The sequence below is a fragment of the Diabrotica virgifera genome, chromosome 2, assembly GCF_917563875.1.
Source record: "Diabrotica virgifera virgifera chromosome 2, PGI_DIABVI_V3a".
In the NCBI taxonomy this organism is placed as follows: Eukaryota; Metazoa; Arthropoda; class Insecta; order Coleoptera; family Chrysomelidae; genus Diabrotica; species Diabrotica virgifera.
In genome coordinates, this window is record NC_065444.1 from 260759875 (window position 1) to 260785125 (window position 25251).

Sequence of the window (25251 nt, forward strand, 5' to 3'; positions counted from 1 at the left end):
AAACAGGTCTTTTGAGATATTAGACTTTGGCATCCATTTATCCAACGTTGTAATAGGCATCAGGAAGAGAACAATACTTTGGGCAACTTGCTACTTTTTTTATCTAATACAAAATACTGACACAATTCATCATCCCATCCTAACTATTAGGGTGGCTATTAGAGCCACCTCAGAAAATTTTACTTTTGTTTAATATTGGTATGTAAATTTTTTCTTTATACGGTCCACGTTGCCTTTAAAACTTTAGAAATGGACGGTATGCTTCTGTTGGAGTGATTTAGTGTTAAATAATAAAGTTTTTATTTCTACTATTTTCCTTGGTGAGATGTACCACTAGTGTAATGAACGTGAAATGTTTACTAAATTCCCAAAAAATTGTATAAGACTGTCAGAATATCACTGGAGAGCAATGGAAACTCTCAGAGTTTATTATAACTGTAAACACCAAGAATACAAAATAAGAGGCACACGAGTTGCAAGCTAGCTGGGCAGCACTGATAAACAAAGGCATCTGAGTCACGCATTACCACTATTGTCGGACTATTATTTATTGCATTCATTAAGTGCAACAAGACAGTCAAATGGAAACAAACGCATTAATATATTATACACTTCAATGATATACCCTTTCTCTAAAACATTGAATTTTACTACGTGGCTCTAATAATTTGATCACCCACTGTATGTTACATAGACTGACGGAAATATCCATATCATAAATAACTTCGAGATATAATTATAGAATTGCACGCATCATGCAACAAATATATATATGTAGCAGTAAACAATGGGTACAAGGAACAAACAATTAACAGAATCGAAAATCAAAAACTGCATAAAAAAGCCTTGAAATTAGTCTTCCCATTATCATAGAAAAACCCAGTACCTATCTTCTTCTCTATCACAGGTAAGATATCAACAAATATGTAGCCAAACACATAAAAAGAAAGGAATAACGCCAGCTTTCAGAACTAACAACTTACAAATATTTTAAATAAATCTTGTGGGAAGATTGAAAACAAGTTTTGTTTATTGTTAGACATGAATTTCCAACCATCGAATCCGTTAATTCTTTTCATTACACTTTAAGCACACTACACTCTAAAATAAATTTGTAGTAAAGTGTACAATCTGATAAAATAATACCGTCTTTTCCGTTGGCATCGGTCCATTTTAATTCGTATCTACTTATCCAATATATTTGAAAATATCATTTAACCTAACCTATTTTTTATAGTTTAGACTTGCCTTATCTTTATATAAATAGTTATAAATAATTATAGATAAATAATTTAATTGAAATCTACACTAACATTTGTTTAAAAGCACATTTAGATATTATGAATACTTTGTTAAAGAAAGAATAATCTATAATAATGTTAAAATATACTACTAGTTAAAGAAAGAATAATCTTTTTTTAGCCGTAATAGGTCCACTGCACATTATTTAAATTTTGGCACGAAATTCAATATGACATTGCCTGCACATGCGCAAATAAAGGAACGAATTGGACAAATTAACGTCTCAGCTTTAAAACATGGCCGTCGCGTCGTCTTAGATGTGGCAACACCGACGAGCTGTTAAATAGAGGGCCGATTTAAGAATACAAACAATTTTAAATATATTTCATTTGACAAAAAAATATTATTTATTGCACTTAGATAATGGATAGAGTCGTTAGTACACAAATACACTAATATAGTATTTTTACTACAAAAACGTTATTACGTAGATCAAAATTTTTGACGTAAGAGAACTGTCAAAACATTAGAATGTGACTTTTCATTATTGCTATGTTTATTGTAAACACGGCAATAATGAAAAGTCACATTCTAATGTTTTGACAGTTCTCTTACGTCAAAAATGTTGACCTACGTAATAACGTTTTTGTAGTAAAAATACTATTGGCCATGAGCCGATGGGGAGAGGGGATTTGACAGCTTTCGCCAGCGCTGTTAGTGGCAGTTTTGTGCATTTATCTGATAAATTTAAATGGCGCGCCGCGCGCCATGGGTAGAGGAGAGGGGATTTGACGGTTTTCACCAGCGCTGTTAGTGCAGCGTTGCCACATTTAGTAGATTTCTACTTTTTTGGTAGATTTTTGATATATTTAAAAAATTTCTAGTAGGCAATATTTATTAGTAGATTTTTGGTATATTTCAACATTTTCTTATGACTAAAATAAAATTTGCTTTTTAATAGTATTTACCCCATTTCTAAATTAATTTTTAGACATTTTGTTACAATTTCCCAATGTCATTACCGAAAATAAGATTCAGTGGTGGGATTCTGTGTACAATCGCTAACACCGCCGACCGCTTTCTATCAATGTCAATATATTTGAATTTTTAGTTTTAATTCAAATATTTTCTTGTTTTACTGTGTCACTTCAGCATCAACTAGCAAAACTAGAAAATAATTCAATTAAAGCTAAAAATTTAAATATTTTCACGACAATTGACATCGATAGAAAGCGAAGTGCAGATATCTACAGTGCACGGAATCTAGCCCCAGGACGTAGAAGATGAATATTAAACAGAAATGAAACTGGATTCTGGTGTAACAAACTTGCAGATTTCAAGTAGCAGTGCAATCAGTACCTATTTCAGGTGTTATTGAAGAGTTCTGGTATTCGGTGAGCCTGTTAGAAGCTAACGATGGAAAACTAAAATATCTAAATTATAATAAATATGTAACTTTGCAAAACAACAAATGTTGTGTTTGCGTGTTTCTAATGTAAAATGCGAAATAATTGTTTGAAGAATGTGATCCAGACAAGCAGATGTTAAAATCAGTGGATGACAAAATATTATATACAAATATTAAATATGAAACTGAATTATAGTTGGTCATTTTGTTCCCCAGTTAAAATATAAAAAAGTTTGGTTTTTGTTTACAAACAGTCATATTAATTTCTAGTTAAACTCCCTCTGTGGCTCAGTGGTAAGAGCGCCTACCTTTGGATCGAAAGGTCCGAACGGTCGTGAGTTCGAATCTCACCAGGGTAGAGAATTTTTCGTTTATTATAAATTAATAAATAAAAATAATTTCTATCCTTGTGGGATCGGTACCCACCGGAGGGACCGCAGACGTTCGGATACAATTAGCGTCTCTGCAGAGACAATGACATCGACTTTGCAAAGTAACAAGACACGTACTCAACACACACACACTACACATAACACTAGCTACCGAATTGGTAAAATCCACTGTACCATCACCATGCCAATGCCCATTAGTTGTCGAGGCATTAGCTAAATAAAAAAAATTTCTAGTTAGTCAGCTGTTATTTTTATTATAAAAAGTCCTAAATTATTATACAAATATATTAATGAAGTTTTATAGTAAATATATTTTAGTTTTTGATTTAGTAAGCTAAACTTACAGTAGATTTTCTAAATAAAATGTGGCAACGCTGTGTTAGTGGCAGTTGGCAGTTTTGTTTTGTGCATTTGATAAACTTCACAAACTGAATGGCGGATAATATGGATTTTTCAAAAAAGAAAACAAGATATTGCAGCTGTTGTATTGATTCATGTAAAAATATTGAATATAACAGTACTGGATGCAGTTATTATATTCGGAAACATTGCAAACATTGCGTACCATGTCCTGTATCAACTAAATCCTTTCCTTTTTTGGTGTTGCTGATTGAAATTGGATATCATGGGAAATAAGACTTGAATCCAGTATAATGTTTAATATCTATTTTGATAGATTTCAAGCAAATTGCAATTCATACAAATTACAAATTTTAATAAGCAAAGCACTAAGCACACAAAAATAAACAGAGGTAACCTTTAAAATGTTAAATAATTCATATAAACTTATTCTTTTTCTCAATGGTCTCTTGCGTAAGCAGTCATCCAGTCCCACGAACTTATATATTAAATATTAAAATTATAATAAAAATTATATTATAAAAAAATTATAATAAAAATTATAATAAAAAAACATAATTAATTTTACTATTAATTCTGTGTATTCGTTTAGTAATCAGGTTACAATAATATTTCAGTTCATAATTTGTGTCTTTCTAGATAAGTATCTATTTTTCTCGTTTTGCATATTTCACATACATAAATTTTATCAGAAAAGTATAAGTTTCAAACCGCGAGATAGCGCTACCGTCGAAACTCACAGCCAATATTATAGTTTATTAATGTGATATAATACGTGTGACTATTATAATCCGTTATTGTTTCAAATCAATCTGTAATCTGTCCGTTTCCTTTCCCGAAAATTAAAGGATCCTCATTAAACGGTGTGTGTAGCTCAGATATTAAAAATTTGTGTAAAATGACCAAATAATAAAAATTTATAAAGGTTTGTTCCAACACGACCGAAAACCGTCACGAAACGGTAACGCTCCTGCGCAGTAAACAAAATCCGTTCCAACAAAAATATGATCGTCATCGGATCGTCCTTCCCACTGTTCCAACAAGAATTGTGATCTTTTAGTGACGGTTTCGTGATGATCATTTCAGTAATCGGGAAATAGGGTTTTTCATTGATTGTCATTTGTTTAGAGCTTTTGTCATGTGTCACATAATATTACTATATCTACGGCATACGTCTTTAGCTTTTATCATTGGATATACCAACAACAATATACATATTGATAGATAAATCAGTTATCAGCCAGGTAACCGTTCCAACATCGGTTTCCAAATTACCGTCATGGGACGATAACTGGGCGATACAATTACGAACATGCGCACAACAAACGGTACAAGTAGTTTCGTGACGGTTTCTGGACCGTCCAAAAGTTTATGTTGGAACAAACCTAAATCAACAATTACAATCGATTCATTAAATCGATTATTTTCCATAAATCGTTTCCCTGTCAAGGTCAAGCGTTTGCCATATGACTTGATATGACAAGCGTCACGTCAATGTCATGTCATCATAATGCCTAAAGCCGGACTCAAATCCGGTATATATTTATCTATGGACTCAAACGACTCGTCCGACTCGTGTACTTGGCGAATAATCGTTACTTGCGTTACTTACTATGTCTTTTGGGAGGGTTACTAGAACAATTCTTTGACAATTAATAGTAGTATTAACATTATTATTATTAGTGTTTGACAAATAGTACAATATTAGTAACCCAATCACACAGCATTGCCAGTATACGCAAGTGACGATTAAACGATTATTCGCCAAGTACACGAGTCGTTTGAGTCCGGCTTAATGCCAAGCCAATGCCATAGGCCACCACAGTACAATAGGCCACAGCCAAAAAGCCCTTTGCCTTTGCCATCAATAAATTGTGACTGCTTTTTTGGTTTTTTAATACTTATTCAATTAGTAGTAAATAAGTGCACACTAGTAACAATACTCGAATATTAACAAGAATAAAATTCATCAAGTACGATAATTTTAAAATCAACACAATGGAAGTAAAACAAGAACAAAATAATTTTTCCGAAGAGAAATGCCTCATTGCCAGTGAATCCGCCCAAAGTGAATTTCGTTATCCTGTTAAAAGTGAGGTAGAGGAAGACTCAGTTAAAACTGAAAATATCGATTATTTGGGCTATGGCAACTCTTCAAATCAATCGGGTATGGACGTTACCACTCAAGACATGAAATTAGAGGAGCAGGACAAGGCTGAACAAGTACATGGTGAAAATGGTAAGCTTGTCTTTATAGGAATGTATTTTTCTTTTCATTATGGCCAATATAGTTGTTCCAACGGATCTTTCACATGCATGAAATGATTCACAAATTCTTTTTTATACTACCTTTATCTTTCAGTGATATTGGCGCATTTGTTGTTTTTAAAAATGGTTTTTCATATGAGGCTACAGGATTCAATTTTAGGTGATTTATTTTTTTCTATAAAACTGACTTTTTATGCGGTTGACTTAAATATTTTATTATTTATGTTTTTTTTAGACATTAAGTTTAATTTTAGTTGACTTTATTTATTTTTAGTAACTTACAACTAAACAAATGAAAAACAATGAATTTATACCTTTTATTTTACAAACTACCATAAACACTTAACATTAATTAATTTATTAGAAAATATTACACTAATTTTATATGTTACAAAATAACCACGGCTTTGTTATAATCTATTTACAATTTATTTCGGGACGGCTACAAATTTATGACTAAACTCTAATTCCAAAAATGTCACTTTATATAGTTATAAAATTAATCTACTGATTTCCAGAAAAATCGAAAGGTAATTATTATTTACAGAGCAATAAAAAAAGGTGTATTCCATGGCCTTCTAGGTCGTAAACAAGTTTCCTCCGCCCTCAGACAGTTCGTCGCCAGAAAGTTCTGGCGTTGACAGGGCCGGCCTGGGACATCAAATTTACTGAGTTCGCCCTCACTTAGCAACTTTAAAATTGGGATTTTCTCGAAACAGGGATTTTCAAGTTTGCCCTTTTTGCAAACATCATCATCATCAGTAACTCGACAACCCTTTTTGGATCCTGGCTTGTTCTAGGATTTTCCGCCATTCTGTTCTGTTCCTTGCTTTGTTCTTCCAGTGGGTAATCTCAAGTGTTTTCAGATCTTGTTCCACTTGTTCCATGTATCTAAGTTTAGGTCTTCCCTTTGACCTTCTCCCTACTGGTGTTTGCTCCATTATATGTTTTGGTGTTTCAGTCTCCAACATCCGTTCAACATGGCCCATCCAGCACAGACGTCCGATCTTTATGGATGTTATGACGTCGGGTTGGTTGTATACTGCGTATAGTTCAAAATTATATCTTCTGTGCCATACAGCATTTTCTTTCGCCCCTTATATATGTATCTAAGGATTTTTCGTTCAAACATGCCTAATAAGTTCTCATTGCTTTTCGACAGTGTCCATGTCTCTGATCCATATATAAGGACCGGTTTTATCAGGGTTTTGTATATTTTGCATTTGGTTTTTCTAGTGATGTTGTTAGATCTTAGATGTTTAATGAGTCCATTATATGTTTTTTTGCAAACATAGCCTCATATTATTTATACTTTTAGTTTTTGTTTGTACATTTCATTGTAATTTTTATTTTCAAACAATAAAATTGTTAGAACTACGAAAGATAATTCGTCAATGCACTAGGTATAGGTGCATGGCACCATAAGAAGAAGACTGATACTCTATTTGATACAAGAAAAATTGCAACTAGTCATGTAAATGTTCATAATCCTAGTAAATAAATAATATAGGTATTATAATCAGCTATATTTTTGTCTATAACTTATATGGACAATAAATTTAAATTTTCAGAAAAAACAGTGATACCCACCTTCTGGGTGGTTAAGTTTCAATGTACTAATATCTTGGTTTTGCCAAGAGAAACCAAATGGTATTTGTAAAATAGGGAACTTGTAATAAAATTTTAAATTCGAAAAAATGTTATAAATCAGAACAGAACATACTTTAAAAGATGTATCAAAGATAAAAAAGTTGTTTTTGTGTTCCGTTTGGCCACTAAAGATGATTCTAAAAGCAGCTAGCCCAAAACGTGTCCTGGCATCATTTGGTTGTATGTTTACATTCTGCACCAACAAAGTAAACAAAATTGTATATAATTTTAAATTAGACATTATAAACATCAGTAGAAAATACAGCTATGTGACTTCACAAGTGTTTTTGATCGTTTGAACTATTTTAAATACATAGAAAACTTGTAGTTTTACAAAATGGTACTAAACAACACTTATAATGTTTTTTTTATTTTCCATAGTAAACCTTCTTTCCTTTCCTTCAAAAACTGTATGAAACTCTAATCTCAACAAACTGGTATATATTATTACAATGGCATACAATAAATGTCATTAGAATATTTATTTATTTATTTATTTTCAACGGGCTGCTGCCCAATATGATTACAAGTTTATATAATATAATATTTCAATATACTTATGTGTGTCAATAATTATTAAAATATAATAAAATAGTTATAATAATACAATAAAATATAAATATCACAAACAGATTTACATATCACAACAATGACTATCTATTCCACAACTACTGAAATAAACATACGCCTGAGGCCAGAAATGAATATAAATATTTTTCCCTTATTTCGCAACGATGAGCTGGCCAAATACCCAAGCAGGTGGAGACCAATAAACTAAAGAAGAAGAAGAATATACCTAAATATAACCGTAAATATAAACATAAATAAGGTACAACTATGTGCCGTCACGGGTCGTTTGAATTATTTTAAATCACATAAGATTTTAAATTTGTACTTCTAAGTTATTATGAGTTTTTGAAGCGTAAAATTTTGGAAATCTCATTTTTAAACAAAACTGAACATTATTAGGTAATAAGAAAAATGTGCAAGTTCCCTATTGGGTGTATGTGGGACTTACTGAAATAAGACTAATTTTAAGAGAATGTGGGTCACTCTCATGCTCGCACATGCATTTCATCACATTACATGTAAATGAGTTATCAATTGTGGCCATGATGCAAAGTATTATCCAAATATTTTTCAGTTTATGTTAATAATGATTTAATAAAAATATTTGTTAGTTGTGGAAGTTAAAGAAGAAATTAAGCAAGAGGTTGGGGACTATGAGGAAAGCCATGCAGAGAGCCAATTGTCAATGTCACTTACCCTTGAAGACCTTAAAGATGAACCAAAGGAAGAATGTTCAGGTAAGACAAATAATAAAAATAAGGGCCAATGATTAGTTTAGAATAATGGTCGGCAAAGTGAAGCTCCAGAGCCGCATGCTTCTCTTTGACTTTTTCAGTGCTGCTCTAGTACAAATTTCCACAGAAAGCACAATAATATTTTCGTTTAAAAAAAACTTTGTACATGTACTTTGTAGGTATAGTATTTTTACTATACCCTATTCCACGAACATACGCCTGTTTTGGATTACTTAGACAACGAATATTTTACTGTGCAAAATAAGAAGAATGAAAGTAAATTTCAAATTACATTGTTGTTTATTGGAATAATTATTAGCACCATTTACTTTCGTACTTTTTATGTTGCACAGTAAAATATTCGTTGTTGAAGTAATCCAAAACAGGCGTATGTTCGTGGAATGGCCCATACAAAAGCAAGATTACGTAGGACAAAATTTTTGATGTAAGAGCACTACCAAAACATTAGATTGTGACTTTTCATCATGGCCACGTTTATGTCAATACTTGTCAGAGATATTTTTCATTTTTTTTTATTTACTATAAAAATAATATCTATAATTATTTATTCTAATTAATGATGTCAATTGGTTTTCATTACTTGCCGAAACAACAATATTATCACAGTGTAGGTATAATCATTAAAATAGTTTATTTCATATTTTAAAAACTAAGTAGGTACTGCAAACTCTAAAATTCATAAGAAAACTTTCTGATCCTTAAATCTAATAGTAATCTTATTTTACAATAAACCTAGGGCCGGTTGTTCGAATGCTAATCAACAATGATCATTATCAAATATTTAATTACTGTCACCAACTGTCAATGTCAACTTTGTTTGGGTTGCTGAAAACATAATATGAAATTACTTAATCAATTATGTTAATAATTGTTATGTTAATTGATTAACTAATCTCATAATTTTAATCAATTATGTTTTCAGCAACCCAATAAAAGTTGACATTGACAGCTTTGGTGACAGTAATTAAATATTTGATAGTGATCATTGTTGATTAGCGTTTGAACAACCGGCCCTAATCTAAGAAATCTAAATTCTTTAACTTACTTCTCTGCAGTTAATGGTAAAATAGAATCCCATTATTTCGTTCTAGTTCAAAATAAACTATTAGAGAAGCATTTTGATTTGGCATAATATTGTGTTTCTCAATACAAACACAAACACAATTAATAGGTACACAACAATAATTACAATAGTTTTTAAATTAACTATATTTAATATGCAGGTATTTATAAAAACAGTGTTTTAAAGCTATATTTTGAATCAAATTGTGTACTAAATGAAGTAAAAATGTAGCAACACCGAACTGTCACATCAGTAGCGTACGATTGTCTAATATATTTAAATAAAATTAATATTTTCTGGAGTATTTAACTTGAAAGGATTGTTTCATAAAATTTATATTATTAATAATAAAAAATGTTTTTGATTATTTAATTAATATAATTCTAAAATTCTCAATATAATCAGTAGTAATTGCACAAGAGCTTTAAAATTATTGAATTTTTCCCGAGTGAGTGTCACTTTGGCAGTTTTAATTTCACGAGCCGAAGGCGAGTGAAATTATGTCAAAGTGTCACGAGGGCAAAAATTCTATATTAATTTTAGAGTTCGAGTGCAATTTGTTGCGATTATTTCATGAATAAACCTGTTCAAAACCAAAATTTTATTGTAATTTATATATGTAAGTACCAATTAGTGAAATTAAACACACAGTTGTTATAAATATGTATTTGACGGTTGAAAGTCATCACTTTTATAATTTTTAAAACATTTGTCATTAATGTCACTGAATGTATTTTTTCATAGCAACGAAGGGCATCTGACGTAATATGCTTAACGACGGGAGATTATCAAAAATTATCACCTTAATTTGCATGTCTGTAGCTTTCTATTGGTCAGAATCTCTTATGAATGAAATAATCGCGATTACGTTTTTCTTATTATAATACCATGTTGACACTGGTAAGAAATGCTAGAGAAATGTCAATTTTAAAATATATGTTTATTTACTTTAGTTACCATTACAAATATTTTGACATATTATTAAGAGGATGGGTACGTATTTTCGGCTGCAATGCGATTCAAATGGGGATTCATTTTTTTCGAATCCTGAGAAAACTAATAAGTATTTTCGAAAAATTTAAATGCAGAATGAAAGATTACTTTATTAGTGAGTCCCTGATAGCTTCTATAATGTTTATTTTAATCAGTTACAGAAGTGAAAAACTAAGAGAAAATTTAGTGTGATTTTTAATTTCAAATATCTCATTCCAAATAAACTTTTTATTTCTAAGGGACTTTCGGCCCTCGGTAATAATTTAGTCTTTCATTCTGCGTTTAAAATTTTTAAAAGTATTTATTAGTTTTTTCAGGATTCGAAAAAAATGGACCATGGTAATATTTTCCAAATCTATCTTTGTCTTACAAAACACTCAGTCGAATAGAATATTGTCAGTCAGACCGTGACAATCAGTTACAATTTTAAATATTTGACATGGCATCGGGAATATTTTGAGTTGTTGATTAAATAATATTGATATATAGTGTATATTTAATAAATAATTGATTTAAGACGTGAACCTAATAAAAAGTAATTTATTGTGTATTATTTTTGGAAGATCCAAGCAGAGAATACATCAGGATAATATATTCTGTGATCCAAGTATTTTATTGTTAAAGATGTTCAAAATTGATGTAAGCGTTCCATAGTAGCAATATATTGTTACAAAATCACTTTTCCTCTTTTCTCGATTGAGTATTAGATTTTGTTGTACATATAAATTATTACAATCACTAAATACATAGTTAGTGAAAAAATCATCACATTTATTAACTGAATTAATAATTTGCAATTATACAAAATAACAGTTATCCAAGAACATTCAAAAGCCATCTCTTTAAGTTAATGATGACATTTTCAAGTAGAATGACATTCTAGTAATGTTTACATATCCATACCAGTGTGAATTTTACTACACGTAATTTGCCGTGTAAAGACAGAAAAAGTAGGGATAGCCATAAAATACTTGTGAATTATGTACCCATGGCCTTAATATATTTCGGCAAGAAATGAAAACTGATTGACATCATTAATTAGAATAAATAATTAAGAGATATTATTTGTACAGTAAACAAAAACAAAGAAAATATCTGACAAGTAATTACATTAACGTGGCCATGATGAAAAGTCACATTCTAATGATTTGGCAGTGCTCTTACGTCAGAAATTTTGACCTACGTAATCTTGCTTTTGTAGTAAAAATACTATACTGTCCCTTATATGCGAACAATATTTTTCAAGTATGATCATTCTCAAGAGTAAACTGAGAAGTCGTCTTACTAGTAAGAACTTGGAATGATGCCTAAAAATAAAAACAACATACAAACCCGACTTACTAAAAAAAGTAACCTGACTTTAACTAGTGTAAGAAAGTGTACTAAACAAGCAGATTGGGCTCTCAATTTTTCTTAAATTGTAGTAATGTTCATATTTTTCTTAAATTGTAGTAATGTTCATATTTGGCTCTTTGGCTAATAAGTTTGGCCGACCACTGGTTTAGGACAATGAACATAACCCGTAATATTATATTTTGACACTCCATGTAAGCTTAACATATTGACAGTGTTGACATATCGTATCGTCAAGTATTTCTTACTCTCACATGTAAAATTCAAGGGCAAGTGCACATAATAATATCAATTAAAACAAACAAAAACATATAAAAATAAAGGTAAACTATTATCTGTACAAGAATAAGCCAGAATCTTTAACAATATTATTCAGTTAAACGTTTAGCTAATGTAAAAAAATAATAATTGATGAATGCTGTCTATATAATTTTAACAAATTTAGCTTCTCATAACAGAAAACATTAAAAATATAATGCAAGTCTAACTTTAAATTTTAAACATTGTACATCATACAAAAAATATGGCAACACTGCTACAGTAGGTTATGTTTATTGTTATAAATTAATCATTGACCAAAATAAGTACTAACAAGTGCCCTTTCGTTTATTGAATGATTTGTGTAATATAATAATGCTTTTCCACAATTTTGATAAATGATATTGTAAAGAAAAATAAAAAGAAATTATGTCTATACGGTCCAATTCAAACAATTAGATGTGCATGTCATAGATTTAAGGGGGTTTGACATTATTAGTGAATAACGAACGTGGCTCACGCTTACGTAGTTTGCCCGTGCTATTGTTAGATATTTTATTATGTATTTTCAAACTCGAGCAGTACATTTGTATTTATGCAATGCATATTTTATAATCTATTTTCAAACTCGGACAGTACATTTGTATTTATATATTTCCTATATATTATTTCAAATTTAGAATATGGCAACAAGGGGAAAATTATGTGCAACCTTTATTGTTTGACTTTTCCTTTTTTTCTAAATAAAATAATAATAATAATATATTCTAATAATATATATATATATATATATATATATATATATATATATATATATATATATATTAATGAAATAATTTATAAATTTTTGCCCGATTCATTCTACGCCCTGTGCTCTCTACGACAATAAGATGAATACTGTCGTAAAGTGTGAAAGTCCGATGAGCACGACAAACGGTCGACCAAAGTCGTAAAGTATGAAATAGGCCTTAGCTGACAAGTTACGACTTATATTCCAACCTTCAACGGTGAAAGTTCAAAGCTTCCGAATTCCGAACCTTCCGTGTAACTGATGCTACCGTCTCGCGTCCATTGTGGTATACTTGATTTTCATGGAAGGATCCAGCACTGATTCTGGAATATTTAAGAAATTGAGCAGAGATGAATTGAGTTGTCACATTACTGGGTCTGACTAGTTAACCAGATCCCACAGAATACCAATTTAAGGTAAGAACCATATTATTTTAAATTCAATCTTAAATTTAACAATTTAGTTTTCATATTTTCTACAGTTATTATTCAAATTTTTTTATTTTTTAACATGTTTTACTGAAACAATACTTAAATTATCGATATAAAATAACAATAGGTAACAAAACTTCGAAGACAGAAAGAAACATAACATAAACTAATATTGCAATATTATTGAAACTATTATCGCAGACTAATATCTCTGACTCTTGGGTTGTTGTAAAATGATTTTAACCATTAAAAGAATGGTTAGGAAAAATATCAGAATTGTTTTGGACATCTTGTTGAATTGTGGTGGGCATCTTGGGGTTACCTTTATTTAGTACTGTTACGCCACTCGCCCCTACCGCTGTACGAGGTAGAGATTAAAGGTCCGCGCTCGCTTGTCCGGATCAGCACGCAACGGAACGTAACATCGGCTTCCCACGATCGGCAATATCGCGAACGGACGCGGACCAACTCACACCACGCACCGTGAGAAGTGTCTCGTCCGTGGTAGCACAGACACGTATGTGCTGGTGCGTGGCGATCCGTCGAAAGTAGGTAAAGATCAGAGGTGAGGTATGGGCCCGTGCGGACCTTTTCATGATTTTTTAACACGTTAAGCGCTAGTTGTATCATTTACATAAACAGGTACAAATAATTTTGATCATTTAGGCCACCTTGATCCAAACGGATACAAAGGAATACTTTCACTTTGGGTTAGCTGAATTCAAAAGAATTCAGCGTTTGTATTTAATTGAATGAAGGACTTATAAAGCATGGCCGGTTGGTCCAAAATTTGTTTTTGACCAACGATTTTTTTTACAAAATGATAGTTTAACACATTTTGTTCAAAATACAATACAGTGGGTGATCATATTATTAGAGCCACCTCAGAAAAATTTACTTTTGTTTAATAATGTTATGTAAGTTTTTTCTTTATATGGTCTACGTTGCCTTTGAAACTTTAGAAATGGATGCTGTTTCTGTTGGAGTGATTAATATTGAATATCAAAGTGTTTATTTCTGCTATTTTCCTTGATGAGATGTCTTTGGATTTCCCATGATGTTCTGGTACCACTAGTGTAACGAAAGCGCAATTTTTACTAAATTCACAAAAAATAGTATAGGACTGTCAAAATATCACTAGAAAGCAATGGAAACTCGCAAAGATTATTATAACTCTAAACACCAAGAATACAAAAAAATAGGCACACGAGTTACAAGATAGGCTGGGCAGCACGGACAAACAATGGCATCTGAGTCTATTGTCAGACTATTGCACTTTCATAAAGTGTAACAAGACAGCCAAATGGAAACAAATGCATTAATATATGATACAGATCAATTATATACCCTTCCTCTAAAACATTGAATTTTACTAGGTGGCTCTAATAATATTATTACCCACTGTACAGAAGTAAAATTGATTTTAATTAAATAACACATTTCTTCTTAAGGTTCACACGCACCGAATCGGCATAGAGCGATCGGCTCGCCTAAGAGCAATCTGCAGATTTTGCTATGCATGTAAATAAATGATCCACCGCGCACCGCTTAAGAACGTTCGACTGTCGAGCGATGCGCGGTGGGTCATTTATTTACATGCATAACAAAATCTGCCGATTGCTCTTAGCCGAGCCGATCGCTCTATGCCGATTCGGTGCGTGTGAACCTTTAGTAGCTACTAATAAAAATTAATAAACTGTTTTCATGAATATTGTTGCATTAAAAATTCTAATTTATGAGTAATAAACAAAGATTCGAAACAATAAAATTTTTTACAAGTACTACACATTTGTTTTTAGAGTTTGTGAATATTTAGCTTGGGTATATTTCCAATCGTGGCTGTTTTTTTGTCTTTCGTAGCAGGCTGTACATCTTATTTTCTCATTATCATCAACTAAAACATGATTTTCGTGGATGTGATTAGGCGTAGGAGACCTTGAAAAACTTTCGTCCAAAAGATGAGTGACAACTTGTTCCTTGAATTTCGTGATGGATATTTTTCAACCGATTGCGGCTCCTGCAATACTTCGAGCAGATTTATCGATGGATTCTTATGTAGTTTTGTCTTCTGAATCCAAATCTGAAAACGGCATTTCGATATCTCTAACCGTCTTCGAGATAATCGACCTCAAATCCTAAAATGTGACGTCAAAATCCTTTTATTTTCTGCTGACACACTAAATGTTAGCTGAAATCGTTGCTAGTCAGTAGGCTAGTTTTTTAATATGAATTTGTTTGGTTATTTACATTTGAGTTTGACACTTCGTGAATGTCAAACTAAATTTTAAATTAAGTATTAATAAAATATCAATGACATTTGATAGTGAATTTAATTATTATATTTATAAAGATGTTCAAGATTTCATAAGATGTTCAAAAATACAATTTGAGTATATTTTGAAAGCAATAATTTATTAACAACTTTAAAAAGGTTTATACGAGTATAGGTCTGGATCCCGCGTATGAAAAAAAAGTTGATTAATAGCAAGCTGAAAATTTGTTAATAGCTTAAGGGTGTCTAGTCGGATAAACTTTGATGTATGGGAACACTGGAACAGGGGCAGTTTTAATTGTGGAACAGGTTAAAAATTTGGAACGGTCACACCACGAAGACGGCACATTTATTTTGTCCGACAGAACAGACTTAAATTCTCCGAACAGAGATTAAACTCTCATGCAAAAATCAGACTGCTATTTATCACCTGTCATAATTTCTGCCATTTGACATATTCTACATGTTCCACTCATTAAAACGCCCATTTGGTGATAAATAGCAGTCTGATTTTTGCATGAGAGTTTAATCTCTGTTCGAAGAGTTTAAGTCTGTTCTGTCGGACAAAATACGTGTGCCGTTTTCGTGGTCTGACCGTTCCAAATTTTTAACCTGTTCCACAATTAAAACTTCCCCTGTTCCAGTGTTCCCATATATCAAAGTTTATCCGACTAGACACCCTTAAGCTATTAACAAATTTTCAGCTTGCTATTAATCAACTTTTTTTTCATACGCGGGATCCAGACCTAATACAGCCTTCCCTTTACCTAATGATAAATGGACTGTTCCATTTGTTATGAAATGAAAATTGTTATTATAGTCGGTTCGCTAAACTCAGACACAACTGGCCAGTGATTTAAGTAGGTAATTTTTTGCCAATTTTGGCAAAATTACTAATTATTTAGTAATTATTTTTTTGGCATATTGGCAAAATTGCTGACTAAAATCACTAGCCAGTTGTGTCTGAGTTTAGCGAAGCGACTATATGAAATGTTGTTTGGAATAAAAAATGATGGTCTATGTGCAATTACATTCTTCTAATGGAAAAAATATTTGAAGATTTTTCTCAAATTATTGATGCCAACAACATTTTAATTTATAACTCTTTTATTTTTAATTTGACGAAGAAAAGTTATTCTTCATAAAAAGCTCTTCATGGTCTAAGATTTATGATGCAACCATCATATATCAAATTTTATTAATTTTATACGAGGTATGTATATAAAAAATATGAATTTCGATTAAGAGTAAAGTACCTTTATAGTTCACAACATTTAAATTGGAATGATATAATTGCACATTAAAACATAATTTTTATAATTTTACGTATTTTTTATGGGAAATAAGCCACAATTTTACTAAAAAATGAATTTATTAACGTTTCGAAGCCCAAATCGGGTTTCGTTGTCAAAATACAAAATACTATTAAAATAAAACAAACATGTTGTTGCTAAGTAAAAAAATTCTTCTAATTTATTTAATCTGACTCATTTATATTGGCAATTCAGACGTATATTATACATTTTAAAGTAGAAGACTTTAAAATGATATAAAGTCGTCCCAGGAACGCAACTCATAAATATTGGCGATATCATTTTAAAGTCTTCTACTTTAAAATGTATAATATACGTCTGAATTGCCAATATAAATGAGTCAGATTAAATAAATTAGAAGAATTTTTTTACTTAGCAACAACATGTTTGTTTTATTTTAATAGTATTTTGTATTTTGACAACGAAACCCGATTTGGGCTTCGAAACGTTAATAAATTCATTTTTTAGTAAAATTGTGGCTTATTTCCCATAAAAAATACGTAAAATTATAAAAATGCCACAAGGAAATAGCTTCAGAACAACATAATTTTTAATTCTAAACAACTTTTCATAATAGCAATAATTTCGTGATGGACATTTTTTCTAATGTAAACAATACCATTTATTATTGTAGTTCCTGTTAGCAATTCTACTGCTAAATTTCGGTACCATTTTATTCCTTTTTGTAAACTAGTATAATATGCCTTCAACTGTTCAGAAAGACCTACAAAGGCTTTGCATTTATTGTGGTCTAAAATTATTATGGGTTTTTCTATTTCCTCGTCGCATCTTCTTACAGGAGCCATTGCATTGCTGTGTTTTGTTGTTATTACCATAACATCTTTTTTGTCCTTTTGTCCTACTCGTGACCAAGAAAATCCGACAGCAGCAAACTTGTTTCTATCGCTGAATCCAAATCGATACAAGTGTCGACATAATATTTGGATTTCTTTGTTCCCCATTCTGTAACCATGACCTTTACGTACTGCTTGTGTTATTTCGTCCATTATTACATTAAAAAGCAGTGGGCTTAACGAGTCACCTTGTTTGACTCCGCTTTGTACTGGTATAAACTGTGTTAGTTTTCCATTTATCTTTGCCTATATTCGATTATGGAAGTAATGTTTTCGATGGTTTGTATAATATTGATTGGCATATTTCTTGGGTGAGACAGATAAAGGGCCTATTAGAAATATCTCGAGAACTAAAGACAATTGAATTATGAAAATTGGAATAAGGGGGTTTTGAAGACTGATCTATTTAATTAAAATATTTTCATCTATTTGGTACTTCCGGTTATACCGGAAGTTGCTTATAACTTCGTTTTTTTAAATGGGACACCCTGTATATTTTTACATTTTTGGATTCTCCTCGATTTCTTCTTTCTTAAAATATAAGTTTTTGTAATAATATACAGGGTAGGTTAAAAGATAATTACGTTTTCTTATTAATTTCGTAGCAATATTCCCGCCCTGTAGGATTGTAGTAGTTTGACATAATAAACTCTATTTATGTTCAAATGATTTTTAATATAGTCTACTATTGTTAACAATTATTAGTGTAGCTAAATTTTTAATTTTAGTATACAGGGTGGGTCGAAACTCGGAATGAGTATTTTCTGAGTTTTCTTAAATGGAACACCATATATTTTAGTATTGTAATGAAATGATATTTCATGGTACTTTTTACTTCTTAAGAATTCCCTATACCTAACTGCTTTAGTTTGTGCTTAATTGTTAATCGCACCAACAATCTTAACTTCGATGGTATTTTGATACCTCAACCACTATTGGCAATTTTAAGTATCAGTATAGATTAATATGTATTTATTTCCAAAAAATTATTTGTGACTAAATCTCTAGCGTTAGGGTAAAAGGACTTAAGTCAGTAAATGGTATATTGCAGAAATAATTTTTAAAGATTTGATGAAACATGCTAAATCTATTTTTATCCTAATTAAATATATTGTCAGCACATATGGCTCAAAAACAGCTTATTTACAATACATATTATAGTTTAATATGAAATATTGTAAAATAATAAAGTTTGATCTGACTTAAGTCCTTTGGATCAGAGAATAAAATACTTAAGTTTTTTTGACCAGATATTTTAATTATATTAAATACACAAGTTTACATTTTAATAACAGTAATATTTAGTTTTTATATTATAATATAACTATGATGAAGTTATTCGTCATCAGAAACAAACTCCTCTAAATCTGGGTCCTTATCGTTCATACTTGTAGTTGGCAGTTCTTGATAAAAAATTTTTTATACTTCTGGTACAAGCGGTAAGAGATCTAGAAGATGTTGCTGTTTTTCAAGAGTTATAGGTATTAACCCATCATACTTTTTCTTGAGTTCTATTGCACTTTGTCGACCTCTTCTAGTAAAATGAATTTCCTTAAAATATTCTGACTCTTCCAGAGAACTCTTATAAAATATTGTAGCATATTTTTTCTGTATTGCAGCCAACGACATTTCTGCAATTTGAACAACTCTCCATCAACATGTTTTTGCTTCTTTACAAACGTTGTCCTTAATAAAGCGGCAAAATCGTAGAAGTCATCTAAAGTTAATGACCTTAAATGGACGTTTTTTGTTTGTGCATCTAATGAGAGTAGCCCAATCATGAGGATGAGCAATTTTCATTCCCGATTTTTTTTCTGTTTTTCAATAAGGGAATAGTCGACATCGCATTCCATGTGTAAATGCCCAGAGATCATAAATTTATGGTTGATCTCATTTATTGAGCTTTTCATTTGCATGACTGACATGAACATGGCAGCTACGTGGAAATTTTTATTCTGCCCTGTACATGTATCTGAGTAAAAGGTTATTTTAGTGACTTCAGGTGGCATGTTCATTATTTCTTTGAAAAGACAAGAAACAATCTCATTTGCACCACGGTGAGCAATTGATTTATGCCAGATATAACAGGAAGCTGCTCGTGAAGCACAATTATGTACAGTTAAATTGTAAGTCCAGTACTTTCTCTTATAAAAAGAAATAGAACAAAAAGAAGAAAACTTTTAGTGTTTATCAATCAACAAGTGAGTGTTTTAGCACGATCAGTAAGATTTATGTCATAAACACTTACAGCGGCACCTACGCGTGGACTATTGATACAGAGGACTTAAGTTTCATAAGTCGTTTATATCGGACAAAACAAAGGATTTAAGTTAGATATGTTCGTTTGCTCAAACAAAAATAGTCTGATGTAACTTATGTTCTTTGAACCAGTCTTATTAAAAACCTTATATTTTAAGATAGACTTAATTCTTTTTTACCAAAATAAACTTCTTCACAATTTACAACCAAATGTGTAGATAACTCATTTTGGCCAAAAATGGACTTAAGTCCTTTTGCCCTAACACTAGAGAAATATTTTCACGGCCAACCTAATACAATTTCACCTATTTTGTGTTGCAATTAATGTTTGGCTTTAATCACCAATAACTCACAAATTAAAGAAGTTAGGTATAGGGGATGCTTAAGAAATTAAAAAGTACCATAAAATAACATTTCATTACAATACTAAAATACAGGGTGTTCCATTTAAGAAAACTCAGAAAATACTCATTCCGAGTTTCGACCAACCCTGTATACTAAAATGAAAATTTTAACTACTTATACCAATAACTCTTAACAATAGTAGACTATATTAAAAATCATTTGAACATTAATAGAGTTTATTATACCAATCTACTACAATCCTACAGAGTGTTAATGTTGCTACGAAATTAATAAGAAAACGTAATTATCTTTTAACCTACCCTATATAATATTACAAAACCTTATATTTTAAGAAAGAAGAAATCGAGGAGAATCAAAAAATGTAAAAATATACAGGGTGTCCCATTTAAAAAAACGAAGTTACAATCAACTTCCGGTATAACCGGAAGTAGCAAAGAGAAGAAAATATTTTCATTAAATAGTTCATACCTCAAAACCCCTGTATTCCAATTTTCAAGATTCTCTTAGCTTTAGTTCTCGAGATATTTCTAATAGGCCCTTTATCTGCCTCACCCTGTATACATTGGAATTGTATGAGTAAAAAAATTAAATTGCAAACCAGTGAACGTAGAAAAATTAACACAGGACGTTAGTTATGGGGTTACATAGGTCTTGCGGGTAAAGGGACTTTTTAAAAAAATTATATCTTGAAAACTAAAAATTATTTTTATTTATAATTGGAACTTGTAAAAGTATAGTACTTAAGGTACTCTCAAAAAAATTTCAGCCAAAAATATTCATTTTTGTAGAGTTGACTGCAATTTTTCGACAACAGCCCTTTTTGTGGTGGGCAGCATAACTAAGTACAGTCTCATCTGAAATCAAAAAATCAAAAAGTTTCTTGTAGTTTATACCTCTGGCTAGTGAATGAACGAAGGAATTTTTATTAGGTGAAGTCGTTTCTGTTTTATAAAAAAAACTTATTAAATATTAAATTTTACTTGTAATTTAATGGTATACAGCCAGCTACAGGAATTTCTTCCTTGTGGATTTTTAAAAATGGTCATTTTTGAAAAAATGAGAAAAATTGGGGTCGAAAATGTGTTTAAACTTATGTAAAATCTTCAAATTTCATTTTTATTTAAATTCCTTCGTTCATTCACTAGCCAGAGGTATAAACTACAAGAAACTTTTTGATTTGTTGATTTCAGATCAGACTGGACTTAGTTATGCTGCCCACCGCAAAAAGGGCTGTTGTCGAAAAATTGCAGTCAACTCTACAAAAATGAATATTTTTGGCTGAAATTTTTTTTGAGAGTACCTTAAGTACTATACTTTTACATGCTCCAATTATAAATAAAAATAATTTTTAGTTTTCAAGATATAATTTTTTTAAAAAGTCACTTTTTTACCCGCAAGACCTATGTGGGTGATTCGCCAAAATAGATTTCGAGATAGAGAAATTTAATTTAAAACATGGTTTAGAATTAGTTCATTTTTAAATATTTTTTATAAAATGAGCTATTCCACTTACCCATGATACCAGCAGAGATCATTTTTAAATATTTTCCGAAAAACGGAAATGTGACTTCGGAGATGACTAAGTGTCCACGGTGTTGACGTAATTCTCTGTTAATTGAAATTTGTGATCGTAACAATTAAATAAAAATTGGTATGTAATAAAACTTTTGTATAGTTTTATTACATACCAACTTTAAACACTTCCATTTTGATATAAACTACTACAGAGAAACATGAAAAATATGTAAAATATCAATTGCGTCGGAGTTGATTTAGACCGGCCTTCGTGTTGACAAAACTTTCCAATATGTAGCCGTGTCTTCTCCGTTAAACTTCAAAAATGTAATCTGCTTTTGAACATAATCTTGGCATTTCCTTTCTATACATTCTTCAGTCTTTTCTGCGCAACATAATGATTTGTTATCCGCTTCCACACATGAGCTCCATGTTTTCACATAATGTGCCTACATATACAGATGTCTCTTTTATCAACATTAGAGAAGACTGCCCAAAATGGTATATTCTTACAGAAATTAGCATAGCTGCATAAAATATTACTTTCTTTCATACAATCTTTATTTAACGATTTTGGGGGTTTTCGCCTTCATTTTTCCGTCGTACTCCAGTGTATACGAGCCATTTTCTATAAAAAGAAGGTAATATTACCAAACCGACCGAAACATCTTGAGAGCTTACCCAGTAACCCTTTTCCTATATCAGACTAAATTTAAATTGTATTTTTTTAGTTTAAGAATGACCACTCACATACTTTCAACAACTCCGAGGCACGTTCGTCAACTCCGAGGCACGACTGGGCTTCGGAGTTGATGGCTTCGGTGTTGATGATTTCATACATTTTTAATTCTACTTTCTACAAATTTTAAAAATAATTCTGCTTTATTCATGGGGTGTCAAAAAAACTTTATAGCTCATACTTAAGAGGATCGGTACGTATTTTCGGCTGCAATGCTATTCAAATGGGGATTCATTTTTTTCGAATCCTGAGAAAACTAATAAGTATTTTTGAAAAATGTAAACGCAGAATGAAAGATCACGTTATTAGCGAGGGCCGAAAGTCCCTGAGAACTTCTATAATGTTTATTTTAAAAAGTTACAGGGGTGAAAAACTAAGAGAAAATTTAGTGTGATTTTTAATTTCAAATATATCATTCAAAATAAACTTTTTATTTATTCTAAGGGACTTTCGGCCCTCGGTAATAATTTAGTCTTTCATTCTGCGTTTAAATTTTTCAAAAATTTTTATTGGTTTTTTCAGGATTCGAAAAAAATAAACACAATGCCGTGGTAATATTTTCCAAATCTATCTTTGTCTTACAACGCACTCAGCCGAATATAATATTGTCAGCATATATTGTCAGTCAGACACTGACAATCAGTGACAATTTTAGATATTTGACATTGCATCGGGAATATGTTATTGATTAAATATTATTGATATATAATGTATTTGATAAATAATTGATTTAAGACGTGAACTTAATAAAAAGTTATTTATTGTGTATTATTTGTGGAAGATCCAACCAGAGAATACATCAGGATCACGGTTCTTAGACATTACTACGGTTGCCTAAATCGACTAACCAATGAACATTAAGGAAGAGATTACGTCACGAGAGTTTACTGTCATTTGAATCGTAATATGATTTTTTTCGAATCCTGAGAAAACCAAGTATTTTAGAAAAATTGAAACGCAGAATGCAAGATTACATTATTACCGAGGGCGGAAAGCTCCTTAGAATAAACAAGCAGATTCTATTGAATGAAATATTTGAAATTAAATATCACACTTCTCTTTTATTTTCAGCCCTGTAACTTATTAAAATAAACATTATAGAAGTTTTCAGGGACTTTCAGCCCTCGGTAATAATGTAGTCTTCCATTCTGAGTTTAAATTTTTCAAAAATATTTATTAGTTTTCTCAGGATTCGAAAAAAATGAATACAATTAAAACACATTGAGAATTTTGACATGCGTCAAAATTTTGCATTAACTCAATGTAAAAATTCTGAACTGTTGAATTCCAGCTTCCCTAATAATTATTGTACATCAAAAGACATTAGAAACTATTTGTAGAGGATTGAAATCTGTATTGGAAAATAACTGTTAAAATTGGAATACGTAATTAAACATATTCCAAACTTTTGTAAAAATGTAATACATTTTCGTTTTCAGCCCAAACTTAGGCCACACACAATGCAATAATGTTCACATTTTTGAACTGTCAATATTTTTATTTTATCATCTATTGTTTAAAAACAATACAGTTGGTAAGATACCCTCAGTTGCGGAGAAAGGATTAATAATAAAGATTTTTTATTCAGTCAATGGTGTAAGCACTGTCAGTTAAATAGTAACGTGTGGCTTTACTTTTACACGCATACCTATTGTGGCAAATGTATCATATTTTTCAAAATTTTGGAATGCATTTAAATCGTAGAACAATTTTAACTTTTGATTTTAATACAGATTTTAATTCTCTACAAGTATTCTCTCATGACTTTTGATGTAAAATAATTAGGGAAGCAGGAATTCAACAATTCAGAATTTTACATTGAGTTTCCTATGGCCCTTTTTACGATTCACCACCCGGTATAAGATAAAATGTGTATTATTTGTCTAATTATTTCATAATAACACAAATAATACACATATATACACAATAACACACATTCAATGATCGAAAACCATTTAAAAATATGGGAATGTAAACTCTTGTGACGTAAAGTCAAAAATATAGGTCTCCCCACTACCGTCGGACAAGACAACCGTAATAAAGTCTAATAACCGTGCATAAGGATAATATATTCTGTGATCCAAGTATTTTGTTGTTAAAGATGTTCAAAATTGTAAGCGTTCCATAACAATATATTATTAAAAAATTACTTTAACACTTTTTCTCTTTTTTCGATTGAGTATTAGTCTTTGTTGTACAAATAAATTATTACAATCACTGAATACATAGTTAGTGAAAAAATTATCACATTTATTAACGGAATTAATAATTTGCAATTATAAAAATAACAGTTATCCAAGAACATTCAAAACCCATCTCTTTAAATTAATGATGACATTTTCAAGTAGAATGACATTCTAGTAATGTTTACATATCCATACCAGTGTGAATTTTACTACA

General features: G+C 30.8%; 1 protein-coding gene across 11 annotated transcripts in view; it reads left to right on the forward strand.

Annotated features, from left to right (window-relative positions):
* The first annotated feature begins 5010 nt into the window (after nt 1–5010).
* LOC126880595 (zinc finger protein 883-like) overlaps nt 5011–25251 on the forward strand; it is an 87963-nt gene continuing 67722 nt past the window's right edge. For 2 of the 11 annotated variants that reach the window (XM_050644555.1, XM_050644553.1), the window contains exons 1-2: nt 5012–5641; nt 8502–8627. In XM_050644555.1, coding sequence (XP_050500512.1) covers nt 5401–5641; nt 8502–8627 — 367 coding nt within the window. In that variant the 5' untranslated portion in view covers nt 5012–5400. Of the gene's footprint in view, nt 5642–8501; nt 8628–25251 lie in introns of all 11 variants that reach the window. The other 9 variants (XM_050644559.1, XM_050644560.1, XM_050644552.1 and 6 more) reach the window with 7 other exon arrangements.